The sequence below is a fragment of the Camponotus vicinus genome, unplaced genomic scaffold (genome assembly GCF_025532165.1).
Source record: "Camponotus vicinus isolate PSW18456_S1 unplaced genomic scaffold, iyCamVici1.0 SCAF_4, whole genome shotgun sequence".
Taxonomy (NCBI): domain Eukaryota; kingdom Metazoa; phylum Arthropoda; class Insecta; order Hymenoptera; family Formicidae; genus Camponotus; species Camponotus vicinus.
Genome location: NW_028141976.1, coordinates 15,527,684 through 15,553,815, shown reverse-complemented (window position 1 = coordinate 15,553,815; position 26,132 = coordinate 15,527,684). Strand labels below are relative to the sequence as shown.

Here is a 26,132-nt window from a genome sequence, read left to right as displayed (position 1 = left end):
AGCACACAAAATATTTTTTTATACAGCAAAAATATAACGCAAAAACCGAAAAATTTAAAATTTATATATATACAGGGTGTCCTAGACCACCCGTACACCCCTCTTCTTTAAAAAACTAAGCATTTTAGAGAAAAACGTTTTCGACAAAAATTGTATGGTTTTGAGGGGAACATAAGATGGTGTCATTGGTTTGACCTTGGATGGCATCGTTAAGGTGAGGTCAAGGACACCTTTAATTTCTTAAATGGAACCACCTATTTTTTATTGCATATTCTTATAGCTTATGTCGAGAGCTTTCCAAAACACTATAATAAAGTATTTTTTCATGAAGTACTTTTCGAGTTATAAGGCTTGAAATAATTTCTTAATTTTACATAAACCATAAAATATCTAGTAAAATATTCATTTTTCGATTATCTTACCTTAATACTTTTATGTACAAAATAATGAGAGGAATCGATTGGTGTAAAGAAAACACATTATTGTTTCGAAAAAAAAATGTAATTGTTAATTGCAAATTACATTTTTTTTTTTCGAAACAATTTTGTGTTTTCTTTACACCAATTGATTCCTCTCATTATTTTGTACATAAAAGTATTAAGGTAAGATAATCGAAAAATGAATATTTTACTAGATATTTTATGGTTTATGTAAAATTAAGAAATTATTTCAAGCCTTATAACTCGAAAAGTACTTGATGAAAAAATACTTTATTATAGTGTTTTGGAAAGCTCTCGACATAAGCTATAAGAATATGCAATAAAAAATAGGTGGTTCCATTTAAGAAATTAAAGGTGTCCTTGACCTCACCTTAACGATGCCATCCAAGGTCAAACCAATGACACCATCTTATGTTCCCCTCAAAACCATACAATTTTTGTCGAAAACGTTTTTCTTGAAAATGCTTAGTTTTTGAAAGAAAAGGGGTGTACGGGTGGTCTAGGACACCCTGTATATATATATATATATATATATATATATATATATATATATATATAACTGTATATAACAACTGTATTTTACATTATTTGATATAGGGTGTGCCTAAATTCGCGATAATTCGCGAAATATTTTAATGACAAATTCTTTGTAACATTTTAAAACGAAATGTCTAATACGAAAATGTCGAGGCTATAAAAAATGTGAGGCTATGAAATTCTATGTCAAGGCTATGAAATTCTTGAATATTTTCACAATAATTTCACCAGTGTCGAAAGTATTCAATTCATGGAAGCATCTTTAGCCATTTTGCCACCCCTGAGCGCCCGAAACTCTAGCTCTGTCATTCGTGATCTTTAAACTTTCCCCATTTGAAAACTAGTGTAGCCTCGACGACATTTTCGTATTATACTTTTCGTCTTAAAATGTTACAAAGAATTTATCATTAAAATATTTATCGCGAGTTTAGGAACATCCTGTATAATTAGAACGTTCTGTCTTGCTAAATAGCTCTCAATTCCTTTTTCTAAAGATGTCTGTTATGCAGCTATACTTATACATGAATTTACACACAGATTTGTATTCTTCGTACACATTCACACATGCTGTTTATACATATCCATATCATATAACATACATATAAACATACAGAAGTGCATATATCCTATATGTAAACATTATAATGTATAATATAATATATATAATAATTTAATAACTTTTTAACTGTTTGTGTATTACACACATAAATAACTAATATATGTTTCCTACTAATTTTCTATCTCAAAATTAATGATATTTAAATTATCTTAGCCGTTATGAACATCGGGCTGTGATTAAAAATGGTAGCAATTTTTAAATTTTTCTCTTTTTCCCTCCAACTTTTTACAATTAGTTCATATATACTTTATATAATTAGTTCTGTATTTGAATATTAATTTATAAGTAGATATTTATTTTTCATCTAGAATATATTTAAAAAATATAATTTTATCTACATGTATTTTATTGTATCTTTTTGGAAAGCATGTGATAATTATTGTTATAAAAGCACACAAATTATTAATATATGTAAATTTTATTAATATATATAATAAGTAAAACATTTTTATAGTACGTTTAAAGAGTTTTAGTATATTTAACATCATTATTGACGATTTATAATATTTATCTTGATGTTTTCAAAATTTGTTTCCGAAAATAAGAAGACATTGGACAGATATTCTAAGGCTTTGAACATAGAATACCATGCGATGTAGTCTGTTTCTCGTGATAGATATTTCATAATATTCCAGAATACAGTGGTATTAAGTTGGTCTACTATCACTAAGTGGAAAGCGTCATCGATAATTTGGGCACGATTAAGAACATGTATTTTTGTATAATTTTCAGAATTTAGATAACTTGCAATTCTTCGCCAGTTCTCGATATCATAATTGACTCGATAATAACCTACCAAAAATAAATAAATAAATTGTATCGATTATATATATAATTCTTTCAAAGGGTCTATCAATAGTTATAGAATCTGTTTATATTTTTGTACGTATTAACACAGATAAAAATATTCGATTAAATTATCAAATGATTTATTAATCATAAAATAAGTTCTTATATTCGTCCCATATACAGGGTTTACCAAAAGTGTGGAAACCCCTTAATATTTCGAAAAATACGCATTTTAAAAAAAAATGTTTCATACAAAAGTTATAGGGTTTTATGTGGCGCATTACACAGCAATATTATTATGACCTCGAATAACGTTGTCAAGGTTTAGTGAAGGTCAGCTCCAATTTTTGAAATGGAAGCCTATATTTTTTATTACATTATCTTGCAGCTTAACTTGAGAGCTTTTCAAAACACTATAATAAAGTATTTCTCCATTGAGTACTTTTCGAGTTATGAGGCTTGAAATAATTTCTTAATTTTACATAAACCATAAAATATCTAGTAAAATATTCATTTTTCGATTATCTTACTTTAATACTTTTATGTACAAAATAATGAGAGGAATCAATTGGTGTAAAGAAAAAACATAGTTGTTTTTAAGAAAAAATATGTAATTTGCGATTATCAATTACATATTTTTCTTTTAAAACAACTATGTTTTTTTTTTACACCAATTGATTCCTCTCATTATTTTGTACATAAAAGTATTAAGGTAAGATAATCAAAAAATGAATATTTTACTAGATATTTTATGGTTTATGTAAAATTAAGAAATGATTTCAAGCCTCATAACTCGGAAAGAACTTAATGAAAACTAACTTAATTATAGTGTTTTGGAAAGCTCTCGAGATAAGCTACAAGAATATGCAAAAGCATATAGGGTATCCCATTTAAAAAGAGGTGACCTTCACATAACCTTGACAACCCTATTCGAGATCATAATAATGTTGCTGTGTAATGCGCCACATAAAACCCTATAACTTTTGTATGAAACATTTTTTTTTTAAATGCGTATTTTTCGAAATATTAAGGGGTTTCCACACTTTTGGTAAACCCTGTATACATATAGTATATACAGGGTGGACCATTTTAACTTTTAATGGAGAATAACTCGAAAACCAAGCCCGGGAGAGAAAAATGTTTCAGACAAAAGTTGTTTGGTTTCGAGGGAGCCATAAGATGATATCATTGGTTTGACCTTGGAGAGTTATTTGAAGGTCACATGAAGGTCATCTTCAATTTCTTAAATGGAACCTACTATTTGTCATTGCATATTCTTGTAGCTTATCTCGAGAGCTTTCCAAAACACTATAATTAAGTACCTTTTCGTTAAGTACTTTTTGAGTTATGAGGCTTGAAATAATTTCTTAATTTTACATAAACCGTAAAATATCTTGTAAAATATTCATTTTTCGATTATCTTACCGGAATACTTTTACGTACAAAATAATGAGAGGAATCAACTGGTGTAAAGAAAACACATAGTTGTTTTGAAGAAAAAATATGTAATTTGCAATTAACAATTCCATATTTTCTCTTAAAAACAACTATGTGTTTTCTTTACACCAATTGATTCCTCTCATTATTTTGTACGTAAAAGTATTAAGGTAAGATAATCGAAAAATGAATATTTTACAAGATATTTTACGGTTCCATCTATAAAAAAGGCGTGTTACGCTGATTCTCGAAATATCTCGAATGTATTGTTGCCGTTTTATCGTGCACTGATTGCACTGATTGGTCCTTTCGTAATCATTGTGGTGCATGCTTCATAGTGTTAGCGATTGACATGCAAATATCAATGGAAACTTACGAATCGTCAAAAATACTCGAATTTTGCTCTTCGTGCGTTACCGCTTCAACTTCGTCATTAAACGGAAATATGGCAGCAATGATTTACAAACAATGCATGTTGTCACATCAATGGCACATTTCATTCAATTACTCATTCAATGTCTTTGACTGATATGTGCATTTAATACACCAATTTTGTGTATACGTTTGAATTTTATTAAATTTTATTATCCTCGAGTTAGAAAAATTACTTTATTCCTATCTTATTTTATTCTGAGTTTATAATAGGAAAATTCTTATATGTTTATGAATAATTTTTATATATCACATGCACGTGTAATTTAATTATACTACATACTTAATCTAATAACTATATGAAATATAAAAGTATATGCATGAATTGTTACCATTTAGATTGTGAATATAAATTTATTGCACGGAATAACGAGATAAAATAACAATGTTTAAAATAAAATTTGAATATTTATCTATTGCCAAAATATAAGTTTATTTAATTAAATAAGCAATATTATATACGCATATAAATTCAAATTAATTGTTTTGATCGTATTTAAAAATTAAAATATCGAAGATTAATCATTGAAAAGTAATAATTTATTATTAGATATTGTATTAGAGAATTACATATTTTTACGAAAAATTTTTCATAAATTTCATTTATCATTAATAATGAAGTGGATACTTACATCTTGCGTATCTCTTGTGAGTTTTTCATTATTAGTTATTCGCTATCAGTATTACGAATCTTATTATGAAGACTTATAAAATAGAATACTTATAAAATATAAATCTCAATGAATCATAGATTGAAGAATTTTGTGACAAAAAATATGTAATTTTGACGTACATACTCCATAATATATTTAATATTTTCAAATATTTTAATCGATTCAAAGGAAATATGTGATGTCAATAATAATGATTGATATTACTACTTATTATATTACCAATAATAATGTTTTTTCAAAGTGTATCAAAAAATGTATCATATTACACAGTAAATATTACATAATTATGCTTTAAAGTTATTTAAAAAAAAGAGATTTTTTTAGATATATATATATATATATATATATATATATATATATATATATATATACATATATAACATATATATGTACATATATGTATACATGTTGTTTGCTGCCATTTTGTATTGATTGTTAAAATCAGGTAGTGAAAGTTTCTTATATATAATTATCAATTTTGTAAGAAACTTTGAGCCAAAAGAAATGTATTCAAAACGTAATTAAAAAATTAATGTTTCAAATAATAATGGACATTAAAAATAATTTTGTAATATATATGTGTGTGTGTGTGTATGTGTGTGTGTATCACATAATAATTATAAATATATATATGTCTTTACGTAATTAATCATAATAATTAAAAAATTTAAATTTAAATATGTACGATGTTAACAAAGATAATGATTAATCATAGAGTTTTCATAATGTTAGTAAGTATAAGATTAATATCTACAAAAGGACTCGTAAACATTTTTTTGAATAATAACTTATAATAAATCATTAAGAGATAATTTCTTATCGAAAAGAAACAGAGTATCTATAATTTTCCTTATAAAAGAATTAGTGGAATAATGCTTTTTATAATATTAAGCTGTAATTAAATGTTAAATTAATCTTTTATCCGCCATAATAAAATATCATATATAATGCCAATAATATAAATAATGTAAGAAGCATATATAATTATACGGGAATATTTTATATTTATATACGCAAAAAATATACTGAACCAAAAACTGAACACAAATTTTCAACCCAATATCTTTTTGTCGACATCGCATCTGACAGTTCCAGTTTTTACGTCCGTTGATCCAGAATGCTGATTAGATTCTTGTGCACTTCCTGTGCATATATTCTTGTGCACTTCCTGTATATTTAAATATATATATATATATATATATATATATATATATATATACGTATACAGAGTGTCTGATAACTAACTAACCAATATTCAAGGATGGATTCTTTGGTCAATTTGAAAACGATTTTTCCTTAGCGAAAATATCGAGGAATGTCATCATTTTTAACAAACTTCCAATTTTTATTATTATATATCTTTATAACGAAGTCTTAAATTAAAATTTTATTAAAATAAACTCTATTTGAAATTAACTAAAAAATGTAATTCTGTTAATCTTTTAACTTTAAAAGATTTAGTCTGCGAAAATCCCCTTTTTTGAATCACTTATGATTCGAAAATTATTGATGTCTTCACATTTTCGCTGAGGAAAAATCGTCTTCAAATTAATCAAAGAATCCTTAAGCTCCTTGGTTTGTTAGTTAGCGGACACTCTGTATAGTTATATATATATGTACGGTATATATATATATATATATTGTGTGTGTATATATATGTACACACACGCACACACACACACACACACACACACACATATATATATATATATATATAACTTGATAAGAACAAGTATAAGTTTCATTATAAACTAAAAGTAAATTTTTTTTTAATATTATAATAAATTTACCTGATTTGATGTTTCTAGTTTTCTTTTTTTTTAAATATTTGTACCTTTAAGAAGGCTTAATAACGGCATATATCCATCAATTCTTTTAATATCGTTTAAATCATTGACAATTAAATATGCTGGTATAATTACAAAATTATTAGTGTTAAAAAATATATTTAATATTTAATATATTATATATAAAGTGTGTGTATGTGTGCGCGCGCGCGCGTGTGTGTACGTGCCTGTGTCTGTGTGTGTATATTCAAGATCTACCAAAAGTGTAAACAATTGATATCTTAAAAATAAATTCGATAACTTCGAAACAACTAATAAAATTGCATAAAATCATGATGCGATAAAATGATCTCAAGAAGCATTATAAGAATATGTAATAATAAATAGGGAGTTTTATTTAAAAATTCAATGTTACTTTGAGCTTCTGCCCCCAGGACGCGGAAACGTTTGCCGCGCGGCATAAAGCGACGTGATAGCCAATCAACGTGTTGTCCTAGCGTTTATTGACTACGCGTCACTTTTTCCCGCGCGGCAAGCGTTTCTGCGTTCTGGGAGTAGGAGCTCATAGTCTTGATCTTGACAACGCTACCTATGATCAAACTCATATTATTACTCAATGTATCTTTTTAAGCCTTCTAACTTTTGTCTAAATATTTTTCTCTAAAATGCTTTATTATCAAGATATTTGGCTGCTTTTACACTTTTTTGATAGCCTCTGTATATATGTTTTAATATATATATATATACACTCCCTTATATATAGTTCTATAGATATTAATTATAATATCACAAAATGTAAAAATAAAAAATAAGTTTGCATTATTTACTTTCAAAGAAATGATAAATTAAATTTATAAATTTTTTGGGTCTTAAACTTCTTGACGCGAGTGTATATTAATTTTAGCTTAATAATTTTAAATAACTAATAAGATATTATAAATTAATTTAATAATTAAGAAGTTATAAATTTTTATTACTTGTAGCTTGTATTATGCCAGTGATTTGAACGTGGTCACCTTTGTTGATATCAAAATCAAAATAGTTTTCATTAGAAAAATTCATAATATGTACTTCTAATTTGTAAATGCCATATGTAATAGCTCCACATCCAGTAATTTTGTTTAGCTTGTTATTATATGACTCTTGGAAATTTGTTTTTATATATCCTTTTACGACTGAAAAAGTAGAACAAAATTTGATAACTAAAATATATTTTTAAAAAATAAGAATATTTATACATAAAAATATATTATGTAATTTTAAATTATTTTAAATTTTAATTAATAATTATTTTTTATATTAGTTTATCTAAACATCAAGAACTTAAGTTTTTAATTATTAATAGCTTTTTTAATTTATCTTTAATAAATTTTAATTATTTAAAGTTTGAAAAGCTAAATTATTAAAGTTTATTGCATAAGTTTAAAAATTTTTGAGTAATTGATAGTTTGGATGCTTTAAATAATTATCCTTAGGGAATAATTTGTTTTATATTTTATTTATTTCAAGTTCTAATAATACATTGTAAAGGATAAAAAATTATATATAAGATGTAAAGAATATACTCACTAATACGATTTGAAGTATTTAAGACTTCATATAGTTCGACCGGTTCAGGTCTCATATTTAAATGATCCATTGGATCATATTTTCCCAGATTGGAAATGGTTGTATTTGATTTTATTAATAATTCATAATTTACGTTCCCATTGTTAAATTGGGGCATTTTTGGTGGTCGGGCCTGGACTCCGTCCAAATGAATAATCTGTTTTATAATAAAATGTATATTTTAAAATTAAATGAATTAAAATTAAAAAATTAGACTCTTTTTGGATTTAACCATACGAAAATTTAGGAATGAGCGAATAAGAGTCGACGCGGATGATAGTGCGTAAAATTACTTAAGATTAATTGTTCGCAACAATTAATACATGCACAAGGCATATCAATACGTATATTTTACTTGGTGCCTTTACCAAATTATAGATTCTCATTTTTGAGAATTCTATAAACCCTTCTTTACCCCCCTGAAGAGATGTAGACGAGCAAAATAATGGGGCAAAGTCGCTGAATCGGGAATCAAACCCGAGTCTTTCGCTTGCCGGGCGACTGCTCTTACCACTGAGCTATTCAGCCTCATACCGTTATCTCCCCCGTCTATTTTGTTTATTATACATCTGTGAAAACAATGAGAACGCGATCTTCTCAGCTCCGCGTGATAAAATATTATATAACGCAACAAAATATTATGATAAAATATTTTTTACTAAGTATTTATTGAGTTATAAGACTTGAAAATTGTAGTGTTTTGATATAAAATACAAATTTTGCGTAAAATATTCCTTTTTTGATAGTCTTACCCTAATACTTTTATGCACAGAGTAATGAGATGGGTCAATTAGTATAATTAAACACTTATTGCCTTTAAGATACAAATAAAAATTTGCAACTAGCAGTTACACATATCAAAATACTACAATTTTTCGTTTCTGAAATATTTTAATCGAAAGTTTATTTGACGAAAAATTCCGGATAAGCTACTTGGTAGCTCCGCGTCGAGGACAGTGACTCTCAATGCTCGGATCCAGTTCTTTTTCAGTTTTTTTATGTACTTGGCGTCGCGACGCTACCGCGTCGCTTGATATATAATATAAATAAATAAATAAATATATATATATATATATATATATATATATGTATATATATAGGGTGTCCCAGACCATTCGTACACCCCTTTTATCTCGGAAATAGAGCGTTTTAGAGAAAAATGTTTCAGACAAAAGTTGTATGGTTTCGAGGGATACATAAGATGCTGTCATTGATTTGACCTTAAATTTTCATTTGAAGGTCATGTCGATTTTTTTTAAATGGAACACCTAATTTTTATTACATATTCTTGTAGCTTACCTCAAAAGCTTTCCAAAACACTTATAATAAAGTATTTTTCATTAAGTATTTTTCGAGTTATGAGACTTGAAAGTTGTAGTATTTTGACATAAAATACATAATATCTCGTAAAATATTCATTTCTCGATAATCTCATCTTAATACTTTTATGTGCAGAATAATGAGAACAATCAATTAATGTAAAGAAAACACACACACTTATCTTAAATAAAAAATATGAATTTGCAACGAACAGTTACGTGTTCCATTTAAAAAAATCGACGTGACCTTCACATGACCTTCAAATGAAAATTTAAGGTCAAACCAATGACACCATCTTATGTATCCCTCAAAACCATACAACTTTTGTCTGAAACATTTTTCTCTAAAACGCTCTGTTTCCGAAATAAAAGTGGTGTACGTGTGGTCTGGGACATCCTGTATATTAATTTATTTATTTTATTTACAGTATTTTGAAAAACTTTTGAAATAAACTCTGAAATAAACTGAGGACATATAATAAAAGAAAGTAATATATAATTGATGCTTATAAAAGATGCTTTGAATCAAACTTTGTTCATAGACATAATAATTGATTACAAAAGTTATTTGTATTAAAGAGCAGAAGTATAAATAATTTTTTTTAATAAGATGAATATTAATAAAATAGTGTTTAAAACGAAATGTATATTAAATATGTATATAAACGAATATGTATATATATATATATATATATCAAATTATATACTTATATTTTATACAGATATTATGTTTATTTTATTTATTTTTGTTATATATAATTTTTTAATTTTTAATGTATTTTCTTTTCTAAAAAGTACATGTTATACCAATAGTCACAAATTTTGAAGTGATTGTTGCATCTTTTCCGCGGTACTGATTGGATATTTTATTCGTGTACGTTGTAATTTGCTTCATTCGTGCCGCTTGTAGCTATCAAACTGTCATGCAAATTTTGACAGTTTGATTAAAATCCTTAATAAAAAAAGTGTTGAAAACCTGTATGTGTTGAAGTCGAATTTCGAGATTTAGAATTCGTCATCTTCTTTAATTTATCTTTAACACAAACTGTTTTAATTGGACAAACTGTCAAAATTCGTATAACAATTTGACATTTGCAAGTGGCATAAGTGAAGCAAGTCCAATGTATATGAACGAGATATCTAATCAATATAGTGGAACAGAGGCAACAATCACTTTGAGATTTGTAATTATCGATATAACATGTACTTTTTAAAATAGAGAGAATACAAATATAATAATAATTTAATTAATAATTAAAATACTCACATAATTCACCATTATATGAGGTTCTATTATTTCGACGTCATCATTCCATGCTACTATTTGGACTCGTTTGCCATTACCATTATTTAGATAAAATTTAAAAAATTTATGCTGCATTTTTGTACCTAATCGTCTTAGGGACTCTATGGCATCTACATATCCAATAATTTCACTATAATATAATTTAATTAATAATTTAATAATTAAATAAATAATTATACATACATACATACGTATATATATATATATATATATATATATATATATATATATATATCTAAAGAATATATTGTATATTATATAGGGTATAGTATTATTGAAGAGTTTAAAAGAAGAATAATGAGAAAAGAGAAAAAATAAATATTTTATATATTGTGTAAAATTAATATTAAATTCTTCTCTAACTATGTACTATACACTTCAAGCGTTCAGAAATGATTGGCTATTTATGTTTCTTTAGAGATGTTTACATTGCATAGTAACAAATTTGTCTATATTACATAGTAACTAATCTTTTTCTATTACAGAACAGCAACTGTTTTCTTTAAATATATATGGAACGTATCAATTAATAATTCATAATTGAATATAAATTTTTTTTTAAATTATAGAACTTTACAATAAATTGATTATAATAATTTATTGTAATAAGAATATAAACTTTTTTAAATATAGAATCATTTTATAAAAATTCTGTATTAATTTTTAAAAAAAAGATAAAAATTAAGTTAGAATTAATTAATATATACGATTTAAAGTAATAATAATATAATACTAATTAGTTTCATTTTTAAATAAAATGGAAATAAAAAGTGAATACAAAACGTTACATAGAATAATGATATAGATGATATAAAACACAATATAATATATGATATAAATTATGTAAATATGTAAATATTTTAATTATTAGTATAAATGTTGAAATTTAAAAAATATAAAATTGAGATAACAAGAGCAATATTTGTCTAAAAAAACAATTTGAGATATATATTGTAAATACAATATTATGCATACAATGCTTTCAATTTACATATTCCACCTTTTATACTTTATTTTTCTATTTATACTATTAATAATTACATTCTTTTACTTATTATATATTAATAAATATAATATATTCTTTAGATTATGAATTTACATATACTATACTATGCAATGTAAATATATGTATAGAAACGTAAATAACAAGACTCCTAAATTTAAAGTATTATATAATTAGAGAAGATTTAAGAGTTATTTTTACACAATATGTAAAAAATATTAAATTTTTTCCTTTTCTCATATTATATTTCTTTATAATCAGTTCTATATTATTATATCTTGTTTAACATACAGTATATTCCTTAGATATGAATAGATATGAATTTTTCTTGTCCTTTTACAATATATTATTAGAACTTGAAGTAAATAAAATATATAACAAATTTTTTTCTAAAGACAATTATTTGAAGCATCCAAACTATCAATTACCCAAAAAATTTTTTAATTTATACAATAAATTTTAATTATTTAGCTTTTTAAATTTTAAATAATTGAAATTTATTGAAAAAGAATAATTTAAAAAAGCTATTAAATAATTGAAAACTTAAGTTCTTGATGTTTAGATAAATTAATATAAAAAATAATTATTAATTCAAATTTAAAATAATTTAAAATTACACAATAATATTATATATATATATATATATATATATATATATATATATATATAATATTCTTATTTTTTAAAAATATATTTTAGTTATCAAATTTTGTTCTATTTTTCAGTTGTAAAAGGATATGTAAAAACAAACTTTCTTGAGTCATATAACAAGAAATTAAATAAAACTACTGGCTGTGGAACAATTACAGACGGCACTTACAAATTGACTTAATACACATCATAGACTTCTCTAGACTCTATGGTACACATTATGAATTTTAACAATGAGAAATACTTCGAACTTGATATTAATAAAGGTGACCACGTTAAAATCATTGGTGTAATACAAGTTGCAAGCAATAAAAATTTATAACTTCTTAATTATTAAATTAATTTATAATATCTTATTAGTTATTTAAAATTAAGCTAAAATTAATACACTCGCGTCAAAAAGTATAAGACCCAAAAAATTTATAAATTTAATTTATCATTTCTTTGAAAGTAAATAATGCAAACTTATTTTTTATTTTTACATTTTGTGATATTATAATTAATACCTATAGGAATATGTATATACGGAAGTGTATGTATATATATATATATATATATATATATATATGTATATTAAAACATATATATAAAAGCTACCAAAAAAGTGTGCAAACAGTCAAATGTTTTACCATTTTGTGACGAATGCTTGATGTTTTTAGAAGAATTAATTTCTTTTTTAGACTATTGTAAAAATACTATTATATTCAAGATAGTCTTATCATTTGTAAATGATGTAACGTACTCTGAGCAAGCAGCCCATGCAATTTGCATTTTCCGTTGTTAGAATTTAGGCTATTAATCTTCTAAATTCCTATAATGAAAAATTAATTATAAAATTGTAAAAAATTAACTTATTATATTAAGATTTATATTCTCTTATCACTGAGAGTAAATGAAAGAAATGTATAACATATGTATAAATATAATAAGATTAAAATAATGATATCTTACACAAGGAACCTCTAGATATGAGAAACTTCATTAAAAGAAATAGAGGAGGAGGAGGAGGAGGAGGAGGAGGAGGAAGACGAGGACGAGGACGAGGACGAGGACGATTATGATGATGAGTAAAATATAAATCGATGAGTAAAATAAAAATTGATAATTAAAATAAAACTCAATGATGATGCGTAATATTAAAATCGATGATTAAATTAAATATCGTTAAGTAAAATAAAAATCGATGATGATGAGTAAAATAGAATTCGATGATGATGATGATGATGATGATGATGATGATGATGATGATGATGATGATGAGTAAAATATAAATCGATGATGATGATGATGATAAGATAAAAATCGATGAGTAAAATAAAAATTGATACTTAAAATAAAACTCAATTATGATGCGTAATATAAAAATCGATGATTAAATTATATATCGTTAAGTAAAATAAAAATCGATGATGATGATGATGATGATGATGAGTAAAATATAAAACGATGATGATGATGAGTAAAATATAAATCGATGATGATGATGATGATAAGATAAAAATCGATGAGTAAAATAAAAATTAATAATTAAAATAAAACTCAATGATGATGCGTAATATAAAAATCGATGATTAAATTAAATATCGATAAGTAAAATAAAAATCGATGATGATGAGTAAAATAAAAATCGATGATGATGATGATGATGATGATGATGATGATGAGTAAAATATAAATCGATGATGATGATGATGATAAGATAAAAATCGATTAGTAAAATAAAAATTGATAATTAAAATAAAACTCAATTATGATGCGTAATATAAAAATCGATGATTAAATTAAATATCGTTAAGAAAATAAAAATCGATGATGATGATGATGATGATGATGAGTAAAATATAAAACGATGATGATGATGAGTAAAATATAAATCGATGATGATGATGATGATAAGATAAAAATCGATGAGTAAAATAAAAATTAATAATTAAAATAAAACTCAATGATGATGCGTAACATAAAAATCGATGATTAAATTAAATATCGATAAGTAAAATAAAAATCGATGATGATGAGTAAAATAAAAATCGATGATGATGATGATGATGATGATGATGATGATGATGATTAATATTTATTTAGGTAAATATATATATATTTCAAGTAACATATAAATATTAATCTGTGCGTGTTCGGTATATATTTTTATTCTTAACCCTTTCACTACGGCGGTTCGCTCTGCCGTAGTGCCGCCATTAAACGAGTCCCCGCGCCAAAAGTGTATACATTGCGCGTGGACAGTCTTTGGCGTTCGGGTTTACGACTTACCTGAACAACGCCGCTTTAACATGCTTTTGGAAGAAATGGGACTTTTCTTTAAAACAAGATATTAATAATTTCTACATAAACAATAATTGTTTTAAGTAAAACATAATTAATATATATTATGTAATATAAATTAACATATATATATAACAATAATTTGACGTATTCGACCTTTTTTATTTTAAAGTTTCTAATATTCTCGTTAACTGACTATTGCTGTATGATACTCAAAACTGATTCAAAAAATGGAAGACGAATAAATACAGTGTGTTTTCGAGAAAACTCCGGTTCTCGAGAAAAACTCCGGTTCGTGAGTTTTCGAGGAAACTGATTCGAATCATATGATTTATTTTTTCCGTCAAATAATTTGCGCGACGATTACAAAAAGTGCTACTATTCACAAACTAGTTCGCGAATGCCGCCGGCTCTATAGCCGGCTCTATAGCTGGCGCTCGTCTCTGCGGGTCACATCGTGGATGTCGGCTATAACCGGCGTTCGTCTCCGCGAACTACTTCGTGGATGCCGGCTATAGCCGGCGTTAGGAGCGAAAGGGTTAAAGTATTATAAAAATATTAAATTTTATAAGTTGATACTCAATCTAGAAAGTAATATTTTTTTTGTTTGTTTATTTTAATAGTATATATTTTAAATATTAGTATATATACATTCCGAAAATTATACGCACGCGCGTATGTGTGTGTATATATATATATATATATATATATATATACAGGGTGCGCCAAAAGTCTGGATACACCTAAATATCTCACAAACGGTGCATTTTAGAAAAAAATGTTTCAGGCAAAAGTTGTTTGGTTTCGAGGGGGCCATAAGACGGTATCATTGGTTTGACATTGAAGAGTCATTTGAAGGTCACGTGAAGGTCACTTCAATTTTTTTAAATGGAACACCCTATATATTTTTGCAAATTCTTGTAGCTTATCTCGAGAGCTTTCCAAAACACTATAATTAAGTACCTTTTTGTTAAGTACTTTTTGAGTTATGAGGCTTGAAATAATTTCTTAATTTTACATAAACCGTAAAATATCTTGTAAAATATTTATTTTTCGATTATCTTACCTTAATACTTTTACGTACAAAATAATGAGAGGAATCAATTGGTGTAAAGAAAACACATAGTTGTTTTGAAGAAAAAATATGTAATTTGCAATTAACAATTCCATATTTTTTCTTAAAAACAACTATGTGTTTTCTTTACACCAATTGATTCCTCTCATTATTTTCTACATAAAAGTATTAAGGTAAGATAATCGAAAAATGAATATTTTACAAGATATTTTACGGTTTATGTAAAATTAAGAAATTATTTCAAGCCTCATAACTTAAAAAGTACTTAACGAAATGGTACTTAATGATAGTGTTTTGGAAAGCTCTCGAGATAAGCTACAAGAGTGTGCAAAAATATATAGGGTGTTCCATTTAAAAAAATTGAAGTGACCCTCACGTGACCTTCAAATGACTCTTCAAGGTCAAACCAATGGTACCACCTTATGTCCCCCTTGAAACCATACAACTTTTGCCTGAAACATTTTTTTCTAAAATACACCGTTTGTGAGATATTTAGGTGTATCCAGACTTTTGGCGCACCCTGTATATATATTTGTATTAGCATATATATTTATTAATTAATATATTTATTGATATATTTTCATTTTGTAAAATGCCAAAACGTAAAATACATCGCACTTTAGAAGAAGAAGAGGAATTTCAACAACGATGTTCCGAAAGGAAAGCAAAAAATCAATATCGTCGTAATCAAATTATGAAAGAAAATAAATTATAATATCAAAATCAGTTGATTACAAAAATCACACTATTTGTGTTGCTGGTACATCACATAACAATCATGTAATAATAGAATTAGATAAAGAAATAATTGGACAAAATTTTAAAAATATTAAATCAGTACGTCATACTTCTGTAAAACGTCAATCTCGTTATCACGGCAGAAAAATCAACCTTACCTAAATATTGATAATATAATGTCAATTAATAATGTCGTTGAATATTATATTGGATCTATGGATGTGTCATGTGTTCATTGCAATGCAAAACATTTTGCATCTGAAAGAATATCTAATAAAGGAAATTCATTTCATGATTGTTGTAATCATGGTGCTGTACATTTGCAATCATTGCCTAAACTTCCTCAATTTCTTCATTCCTTATTCGATGGAACTCATATAAAATCTAATAATTTTTTTCAACATATTCGTAGTTATAACAGTTCATTTTCGTTTGCATCATTTAACGCTAATTTAATTAATTTTCAAGATAGACGACCTGGTCCATATTGTTTCAAGGTACAAGGACAAATTTATTATCAAATTAATACAACATTATATGCTGAACAGAATGAAAGTCCTACTTATGGCCAACTTTTTATTGTAGATTTTAATGAGGCGATTAATCATCGACTTAATCAAAAATCACATTTAGATTTGGAAATTGTACAAAACCTTGAACGTATAATGCGGGAAATTAATGTATTTGCTCAATCTTATCAAATGATGGGTGAAGAATTAGAAAATCAAAAGCGTTTAGAAATAGAATCTGGTAAATTTTTACCGGAGTTACAATTATTATTTACTTTAAAACCAGGTATGGATCGACGTCGATATAATGCTCAAAGAACTAATGAAATTGCTGCAGTTTTTTATACAACTGCTGAAGGAGAAATTCCAGAATCATACGTTACAATACGTAATAGAAATACTAAAATTCTTCAAAAAGTTAGTATTATGGACCCAAATGTTGAACCATGGATATATCCATTATTTTATCCATATGGCACTCAAGGATGGCACCGTTATTTGACAAAATTAAATAGTGATAAACAAATAACTAGAGGACAGTATATTAAATATCGTATGGCTATTCGTGATGAATTTAATGTTTTTTTATTAGGTCGTCGCCTATTTCAGCAATGGCTTGTAGACAGTTACGTAAAAATGGAAAAAGATAGAATTGATTATTGCAAAAATCATCAAAAAGAATTACGTACTGAAACATATCAAGGTTTAAGAGATTATTTACAAACTACGGCAAATAATTTAAATGGACGCATTGGAAAAATGGTTACTTCCTTCCACGTTTATTGGATCACCGCGTAATATGTTACAAAATTATCAAGATGCAATGGCAATTGTTAGTAAATTTGGTAAACCAGATCTTTTTATTACTATGACTTGTAATCCAAATTGGCGAGAAATCGAAGAAAATTTTTTGTCAGGTCAACAAGCTGCTGATAGACCTGATATTTGTGCTCGAGTTTTTAATATTAAGAAAGATTATTTAATTGATTTAATCGTTAAGCAAAAATTTTTTGGTGAAGTAGCAGCATTTGTGTACGTTATTGAATTTCAAAAACGTGGTTTACCACATATTCATATGTTGATTATTTTAAAGTATAATTTTAAAATAACAACTCCACAAATTGTTGATAAATATCATCATCATCATCATTGGCGAGACAGCCCTTTGTGGGCCAGTGCCTGCTCCAGCTTATGCCTCCAAGTTTTCCTGTTCAAAGACTCGGTCTTCCAATTCTTAGCCCCGATTGTGGCCGCGTCGCGATCAACATCGTCCAACCATCTCAGTCTCGGTTTGCCCCGCCGTCTAACCCCATACATCCTACCGTGCATGATCTGTCTCGGGGGGTAGTCTCCGGCTGCTCTTTGCACGTGTCCGGCCCACTTGAGTCTCTGGATCCTTATGTGGGATATGATGTCGGGGGAATTATATAATTCATACAGTTCGTCATTGAATCTTCTCCTCCACATTCCATTTATATTGATTCCTCCAAAGATTCGTTGAAGTATTTTTCTTTCAAATGTACTAAGGATGTTTTCATTCTTTTTGCTCAATGTCCATGTCTCGCATGCATAAGTGAGAACTGGTTTGATCAGCGTTCTGTAGATTTGGATTTTGGTTTTTCTGCTGATGAGTGGGCTTCTTAGATGAGCGTTGAGTCCATGGGAACATCTGGATGCCGTTATAATTCTCTGATTTATTTCTGAGCTGATATTATTCTCGTTGTCTATGATCGTGCCAAGATATTTGAAGGCGTTGACTACCTCAAAATTATATTTTCCTATTGTTACTGTGTTCATTCTGATTGCTTTTGTCCTGGAGGTCGTTGAAATGAGCATTTTTGTCTTTTCCTCATTTATTTCGAGGCCCATATTTCTAGCGGCATTCTCAATTTTGCAGAATACTTGTTTAAGTTCGTCGATCGATCTCGCTATAATATCTATATCATCTGCAAATGCTAGGAGCTGACTTGACCTGTAAAGGATTGTGTTCTCCCTGTGGGCTCCTGAGTCTCTTACCGCCTTTTCTAAGGCCAGGTTAAACAGGAGGCATGCCAGTCCGTCACCTTGTCTCACCCCCCTAGTTGTCTCAAAGACTTCTGATACTTCGCTCTGGATCTTTACCCTGCATGTTGTTTTTGCCATTGTTGCTTTTACGTTGATAAATATATTTCTGCTGAAATTCCGGATCCATGCGAGAATCGTATTTTACATGATATAGTCATGAGACATATGATTCATGGACCTTGTGGTAATTGGTGTTTAATAGATGGACGATGTTCAAAACATTATCCGAAACCATTTTTAGAACAAAATAAAATGGATAAAGAGGCTTATCCTCTTTATCGTCGACGAAATAATAATAAAAATTTTGAACGTCCTGGAGGATATATAGTTGATAATCGTCATGTTGTTCCACATTGTCCTATTTTATCAATTATATTTAATTGTCGTATAAATGTTGAAGTGGTTTCAAGTATAAAATCAGTTAAATATCTATACAAATATATTTATAAAGGACATGATGTTGCTGCTATAACTATTGAACCAATAACAGAAAATGTAACTATTGATCATGATGAGATACACAATTATATTGAAGCTCGTTATGTTGGACCTGTAGAGGCCAGTTGGCGTATTCTTGGTAAGAAATTACAAGATAAAAGTCATGCAATAATGCGATTGCCAGTCCATCTCCCTAATAAACAAAATATTATAATTGAAAATGAAAACATTGACGAAGTAATGATTTCTGCTTTAAACCAAGTTACTATGTTAATAGATTATTTTGCATTAAACTTACGTGATGAAGAAGCAAAACAGTATTTATATATAGAAATTCCACAATATTATACATTTAAAAAAGAAAAAATTAATGGTAGAAATATATCTTGTTGGGTTAAACGTAAAAATCATTATAATTGTATAGGACGAATATATTCCGTTAATCCAACACAAACAGAATTATTTCACTTACGATTATTACTACTCACAGTAAGGGGAGCTACAAGTTTTAATGATTTAAGAACTGTAAATGGTGAATTTTATCAATCATTTTCAGCAGCATGTTTAGCTTTAGGTTTGATTGAAGATGATGATGAATGGAAGCGAGCTATGAATGAAGCTGTTGAATGGATGATGCCGCGTCAACTTCGTAGATTATTTGTACGTATATTACTCGTACATTGTCAGCCATTACATCCTGAAGAGTTGTGGGAAAATTTTAAAGTAGCAATGTCTAAAGATTATGTTCGACATTTTGGTATGTTACAAGGACAAAATAAAGCATATGCACAAATTAATAATATGCTTCATAGTGAAGGTAAAAGTTTTGCTGATTTTCCTCAAATGCAACAGTTAATAGAAGATGTTGTAGAGGAAGATTATATGACACTTGAAGAAGCTATGGAAATAGGTAATAAACAATACAAACAATTAAATAACAAGCAAAAAGAGATAATCGATATATTATTAAATAAATTAGAGAATAATAACAATCATAATAATTGTTTTTATATTGATGGCCCGGGTGGATCAGGTAAAACATTTATATACACAACTATTTATCATTTAGCTAGAATTAGAAACAAACACATGTGTACAATGACTTTTACGGGTATTGCAGCAACATTACTACCTATGGGAAAAACAGTTCATAAGTTATTTGGATTACCGGTTCCATTACTTGCTGATTCATCATCAGCTATTAAAATTCAGTTCAAAAGAAGCTCAATATTTAAAAGAAACTGATATTTTTATTTGGGATGAAGCTCCAATGGCACCACGATATGCTTTAGAAATTATGGATCGAACATTGCGTGATATTATGAATAATGATTTTCCTTTTGGTGGAAAAATAATTTTATTAGGTGGTGATTTTAGACAACTTTAACCTATTAACATACATGCTACTCGAAATGAAATTGTAAATCTTTCTATTAAATTTAGTTCTGTTTGGAGACATTTTGTAAAATTCTCTTTAACGCAAAACATGCGAGTTTTTCCAGAAGAAATTGAATTTACAAAATTTTTACTAGATATTGGAGATGGTATATTAAATGATTCCAATGATAATATACAAATTCCTGAATGTTGTATAGCACCTATTGATGCTAATATTGTGGAAGACATATATGGTGATTTAATACGAAAAAAGGAATTTGTTAAAATGTCTAAATGCGATACTTTCTGCAAGAAATATTGATGTAGACGAAATCAATAAAAAAGTTGTAGAATTATTAGATATAGCTAATGAACGAATTTACGCAAGCGTAGATAGTGCTGTAAATAATGATAATGGTGATATAGGTGAAGCTTTGTTACCGGAATATTAAATAGTTTGTCTCCATCATCTCTTCCTCCTCATGAATTGCGTTTAAGATCACATTGTATCATTATGTTAATTAGAAATTTAAGTATCAATGAAGGTCTTTGTAATGGTACTAGATTAATGATTATAGAACTTGCAGATCATTTATTAAAGTGTAAAATTTTAACAGGTGACAAAGCAGGAGATATTGTATTTTTGAATCGTATAACATTATATTGTGAAAATTTATATCCTTTTACTTTTTCTAGAAGACAATTTCCAATAAAATTAGCTTTTGCTATGACAATTAATAAATCACAAGGGCAGACGTTTGATAGAATTGGATTAGATCTTCGCAAAGATGTTTTTAATCACGGACAACTTTATGTTGCTTTTTCACGAGTTCGTTCTTGGCAAGCATTAAAAGTTTACCTTGGTAATCAAAGAAAAAATAGAGATGTTAAAAATTATGTATATAAAGAAATATACGATTAAATATACGATTATTTTTTATAGTGCCCATTATACATTTAAAATTAATAAATAATTATTTATATTATACATATGTATATATTTAATAATATTTATAATATAAATAATTATAATAGATTATTATAAATTTATATTTATAATATTCTCATTTTTTATTTAGATATAATATCAAATTAATAAATTATGTTAATCATGTAAGAAATAAAAGGCGCGCGCGTAGCGCGCGCCTGTAGTGTTCTAGTTATGTAAAATTAAGAAATTATTTCAAGCCTCATAACTCAAGAAGTACTTAACGAAAAGGTACTTAATTATAGTGTTTTGGAAAGCTCTCGAGATAAGCTACAAGAATATGTAATGACAAATAGTAGGTTCCATTTAAGAAATTAAAGGTGACCTTCATGTGACCTTCAAATAACTCTTCAAGGTCAAACCAATGATATCATCTTATGGCCCCCTCGAAACCAAATAACTTTAGTCTGAAACATTTTTCTCTCCCGGGCTTGGTTTTCGAGATATTCTCCATTAAAGGTTAAAATGGTCCACCCTGTATATATTGTCTTATTTTAAAGAGCTAAAATATTGTGCACTTAAAGAAACGATTTAAGCAAAGTAAAGAGAAAATCTTTGTTGTAATTAAATTTTAAATAAAATAATGATGCCTAAGCATATACTAACAATAAGATAAAAAACATAATTTTATGGAATTTTTATTGAAGAATGCATGTGTAAATGCATTGCAGACTCAAAAATTTTACGAAACTGTAAAATTGCACATTTAAATTTAATGCAAAAGATATTATTAAATTATTAAACATTAATAATTAGTAATTTAAAAATTAATAATTTAAAAATTAATAATTTCTTTATTCAATATATTGTATAGAAACAGCAGTATTTAGATAAGATAAATCCCATAAAGTAAAAATAAATTTCGAAAGTATTTTTAGCGAAAAATACGAATAAAATTAAAAATTAGCAATTGACAATTCCATATTTTTTCTTAAAAACAGCTATGTTTTTCCTTTACACCAATTGATTCCTCTCATTATTTTGTACATAAAAGTATTAAGGTAAGATAATCGAAAAATGAATATTTTACTAGATATTTTACAGTTTATGTAAAATTAAGAAATGATTTCAAGCCTCATAACTCGGAAAGTACTTAATGAAAACTAACTTAATTATAGTGTTTTGAAAAGCTCTCCAGATGAGCTACAAGAATATGCAAAAGCATATAGGGTATCTCATTTAAAAAGTTGGAGGTGATCTTCACGTGACCTTCAGGTGACTCTTCAAGATCTTCACACTCAAACTAATAGCACCATCTTATGTCCCCCTTGAAACCATACAACTTTGGTCTGAAACATTTTTCTCCAAATTGTTTCGTTTCCGAGATATAAATTTGTTAACCTAACCCTTTACGTGGGCCACCCTGTATATGCATATATATACTTTGCTTGTTGCAAATTCATATTTATTTTAAAAATAACTCAAAATTTTTTTTAAATATTTTTTTAAAAAACAGATATTTTATTTACTAATTGATTCTTTTATTATTTCTTTTATTATTTTATACATAAAAGTATTAAAGTAAAATAAAATGGAAGAATAAATATTTTACGGTATTTCACAATTTACATAAAATTATGTGAAAGTAAAATATATAATATTTTTTAAACTTCAATTTTTAGCCATCGTATCTTTATAACTTTTTATGCCAAATATTTGTGACGAATCGATTTATATAAAAAAAAAATAGAGTGGTTCCATTTAAAAAATCTAGATTGATCTTTATATGATTTTGGCACTTACACCTCAAAGTCAGACTAATATCTGTATATTCCTTTTTTTTTCTTTTAAATGAAATACCTTTTACTTAAAACAATTTTTGCTATACAGTGAGAAATGATAGGTTGGAAAGATGGCTATTAGATATTTATAGACGTTTATAAACATATAATAAATGTAATTTTCTGTATTTCTCATAGGTATAATGTGTACTTTCAAGAATGGCTTGTAATATTTTAATGTCTCTGTATGTAAGATCTTTCTTATAATATCTTTTCAATTTATAATATAATATTATAATATAAAAATATGAATACTTCACATGAACGAATATATTTCAAGTTTTATTTCAGATTGTTTAGAATTTCCACATATTTATGCTTTAATAGACCTATTTTTTACAAAAGAGAAACCCTGATGGATATTCTCTTAAACATAGATATATTATAATTATATTATATCACACATTTCACATTAACTTTATATCGCACGGTAAATGAAATCAAAACAAAGTTTAAAAAATTACGACAGCAAATCTCGATACAGTCGATAACAATCGATGGAAATTAAATCAATTTTGCTTTCAACTATATTATATTCATATATTATACAATCAAATAATTACACATATGTATCGACACATTTTAAACCCGCTTATTGATCTTTCAGCATTCGAACAGTCGAAGAGTAATACCGGACTCTCACTTTCATGTCTCCGCAGCCTATGGATCGCACATACACTGCGGGGGGAAACATTTGCGACACGTTTATGCCTATAAGGCTCTTTACATATATAAAGAAACGCTGATTTATACATACAAAATATCAAAAGTATCTTAAACATAATTGTTCGTAATAATGACATTTATTAGAATCAATTACATTACTAATTTGCTCTGCAGTATTTGTCTTCACTCCAATATTCGGACAGACAGAATTCGAAAACAGGAAGAAATTAATAAGATTTTGCTTAGAAAATATCTTTCATTCATCAATATAAGATCTTTTGGAAAAGACTATTAAATATATTTTATATACGATCATCAAATTCTTCAGAGCTTATCTTTCGAATTTAATAAATAATATAAAGAGTGTTCTTACAAAAGAGTTGTTTCTTCCGTCCTCCATTTTTGCATTTTTCACCACGCGCGTTTAAAGCATCTTTATTCCATCGTTATTTTTAGCAGACAGATTAGTTTTTTTAGTTTTCGCCGCAAAAGGAAGAAGCTGAAGTTTACAAATATCACGACGAAGCAAAAGAAGATACGTATCGATTTCGTCAAATGTTATTCAAGTACATAACGTTCTATACTTTCCTAATTGATCTCTGCCGTGCAGGCAATTTTTTTTTTTCATTGACATTTATTGCGTGTCGCCGATACCGCGGGAGATAAGGGTCGAAAATAGTTTCTGCTAGAGTCACACTGGCCTTCACAAAATCATGGATTTATTCTTGGAAGTCCAGTAGGTGGACCAAAGCAAAAAACTAAAGATTTCTACTAGCGCCGAGAAAGGCTGGAAATAAATTTTAATATACTGATGAGTTTTGTTCCCCTTATGTACGTACATCGTATCATACCTGATTCCATTTCACACAATATCCTAATCTATTCGTATTTCTTGGACTTCTAAATTCGTACGCAGAGTATATAATAAAAATAATAAATAATATAACTCGTGAATAATGCCTTTCAAAATTATCCAATATGGACGAAATTCCAATTACGATTTTATATAGTTTGCATTCAAGCATACTATTCATTTAAATTTCTTCATAAAAATTATTACGTTACACAAGTTATATAAATAGCATGTTTAGGCGAAAATTTATTAACTGGAATATCTCTACATATTTCATGATATAATCATCAAAACACAATCCATTTTTTATAGTTATAACGTTATAATATGCGGAGAGAATATAAATCATAGCTCGAATATATTTTTTCTACGATTATATAGATTTTTGCGGTCCTGCTTTGATGAAATGTAACAATGATAATTATTTCACTATATTATAATTTCATGCTATTCAAACGAATAATTAGTTTTACAATATATATCTATGTTTCTTTTCATAGAACGTGGATATACGCTGAGAGAGAATCATCTACTCGTTTGTGTGAAATTTACATAAAAACAATTTAATGGTGCATGTGAAATAATATTTTATATAGAATCTAAACATAACACATGACAAAAATATAAATAAAAAGAGAAAGAAAGAAACAGCTGAAAATAAATTTCTTTTCAGTTAAAAGAAAAAAAAGAATAAATATAAAATATCAGCAATATAAGACATGGAATTAAATTTAAATCAAACAGAACTAAAGAAGCAC

General features: G+C 27.0%; 2 protein-coding genes across 2 annotated transcripts; one reads left to right on the top strand and one right to left on the bottom strand.

Annotated features, from left to right (window-relative positions):
* Positions 1-7,675: 7,675 nt before the first annotated feature.
* LOC145970651 (uncharacterized) lies at positions 7,676-11,038 on the bottom strand. Its single transcript, XM_083097523.1, has 3 exons — positions 10,910-11,038; positions 8,285-8,480; positions 7,676-7,890 (listed from the first exon to the last, which is right to left on the bottom strand). The coding sequence occupies exons 1-3, from the start codon at positions 11,021-11,023 to the stop codon at positions 7,676-7,678; spliced, it is 525 nt and encodes a 174-aa protein (XP_082953649.1). The 5' UTR covers positions 11,024-11,038.
* A 5,966-nt stretch (positions 11,039-17,004) lies between these two features.
* On the top strand, positions 17,005-18,005 carry LOC145970650 (uncharacterized). The gene is made up of 2 exons (XM_083097522.1): positions 17,005-17,012; positions 17,111-18,005. Exons 1-2 carry the CDS (start codon positions 17,005-17,007, stop codon positions 18,003-18,005), a joined length of 903 nt encoding a protein of 300 aa, XP_082953648.1.
* Positions 18,006-26,132: the final 8,127 nt, after the last annotated feature.

What these genes read in the sequence shown, in the direction of transcription:
- LOC145970651 (XM_083097523.1), bottom strand. Translation starts at nt 11,023, where the DNA reads ATGCAGCATAAATTTTTTAAATTTTATCTAAATAATGGTAATGGCAAA. An exon ending in CTCATATAATGGTGAATTAT is followed by an intron (nt 8,481 to 10,909) that starts GTGAGTATTTTA and finishes ATTATAAAACAG; the next exon opens with ATTATTCATTTGGACGGAGT. An exon ending in AAATACTTCAAATCGTATTA is followed by an intron (nt 7,891 to 8,284) that starts GTGAGTATATTC and finishes CTACTTTTTCAG; the next exon opens with TCGTAAAAGGATATATAAAA.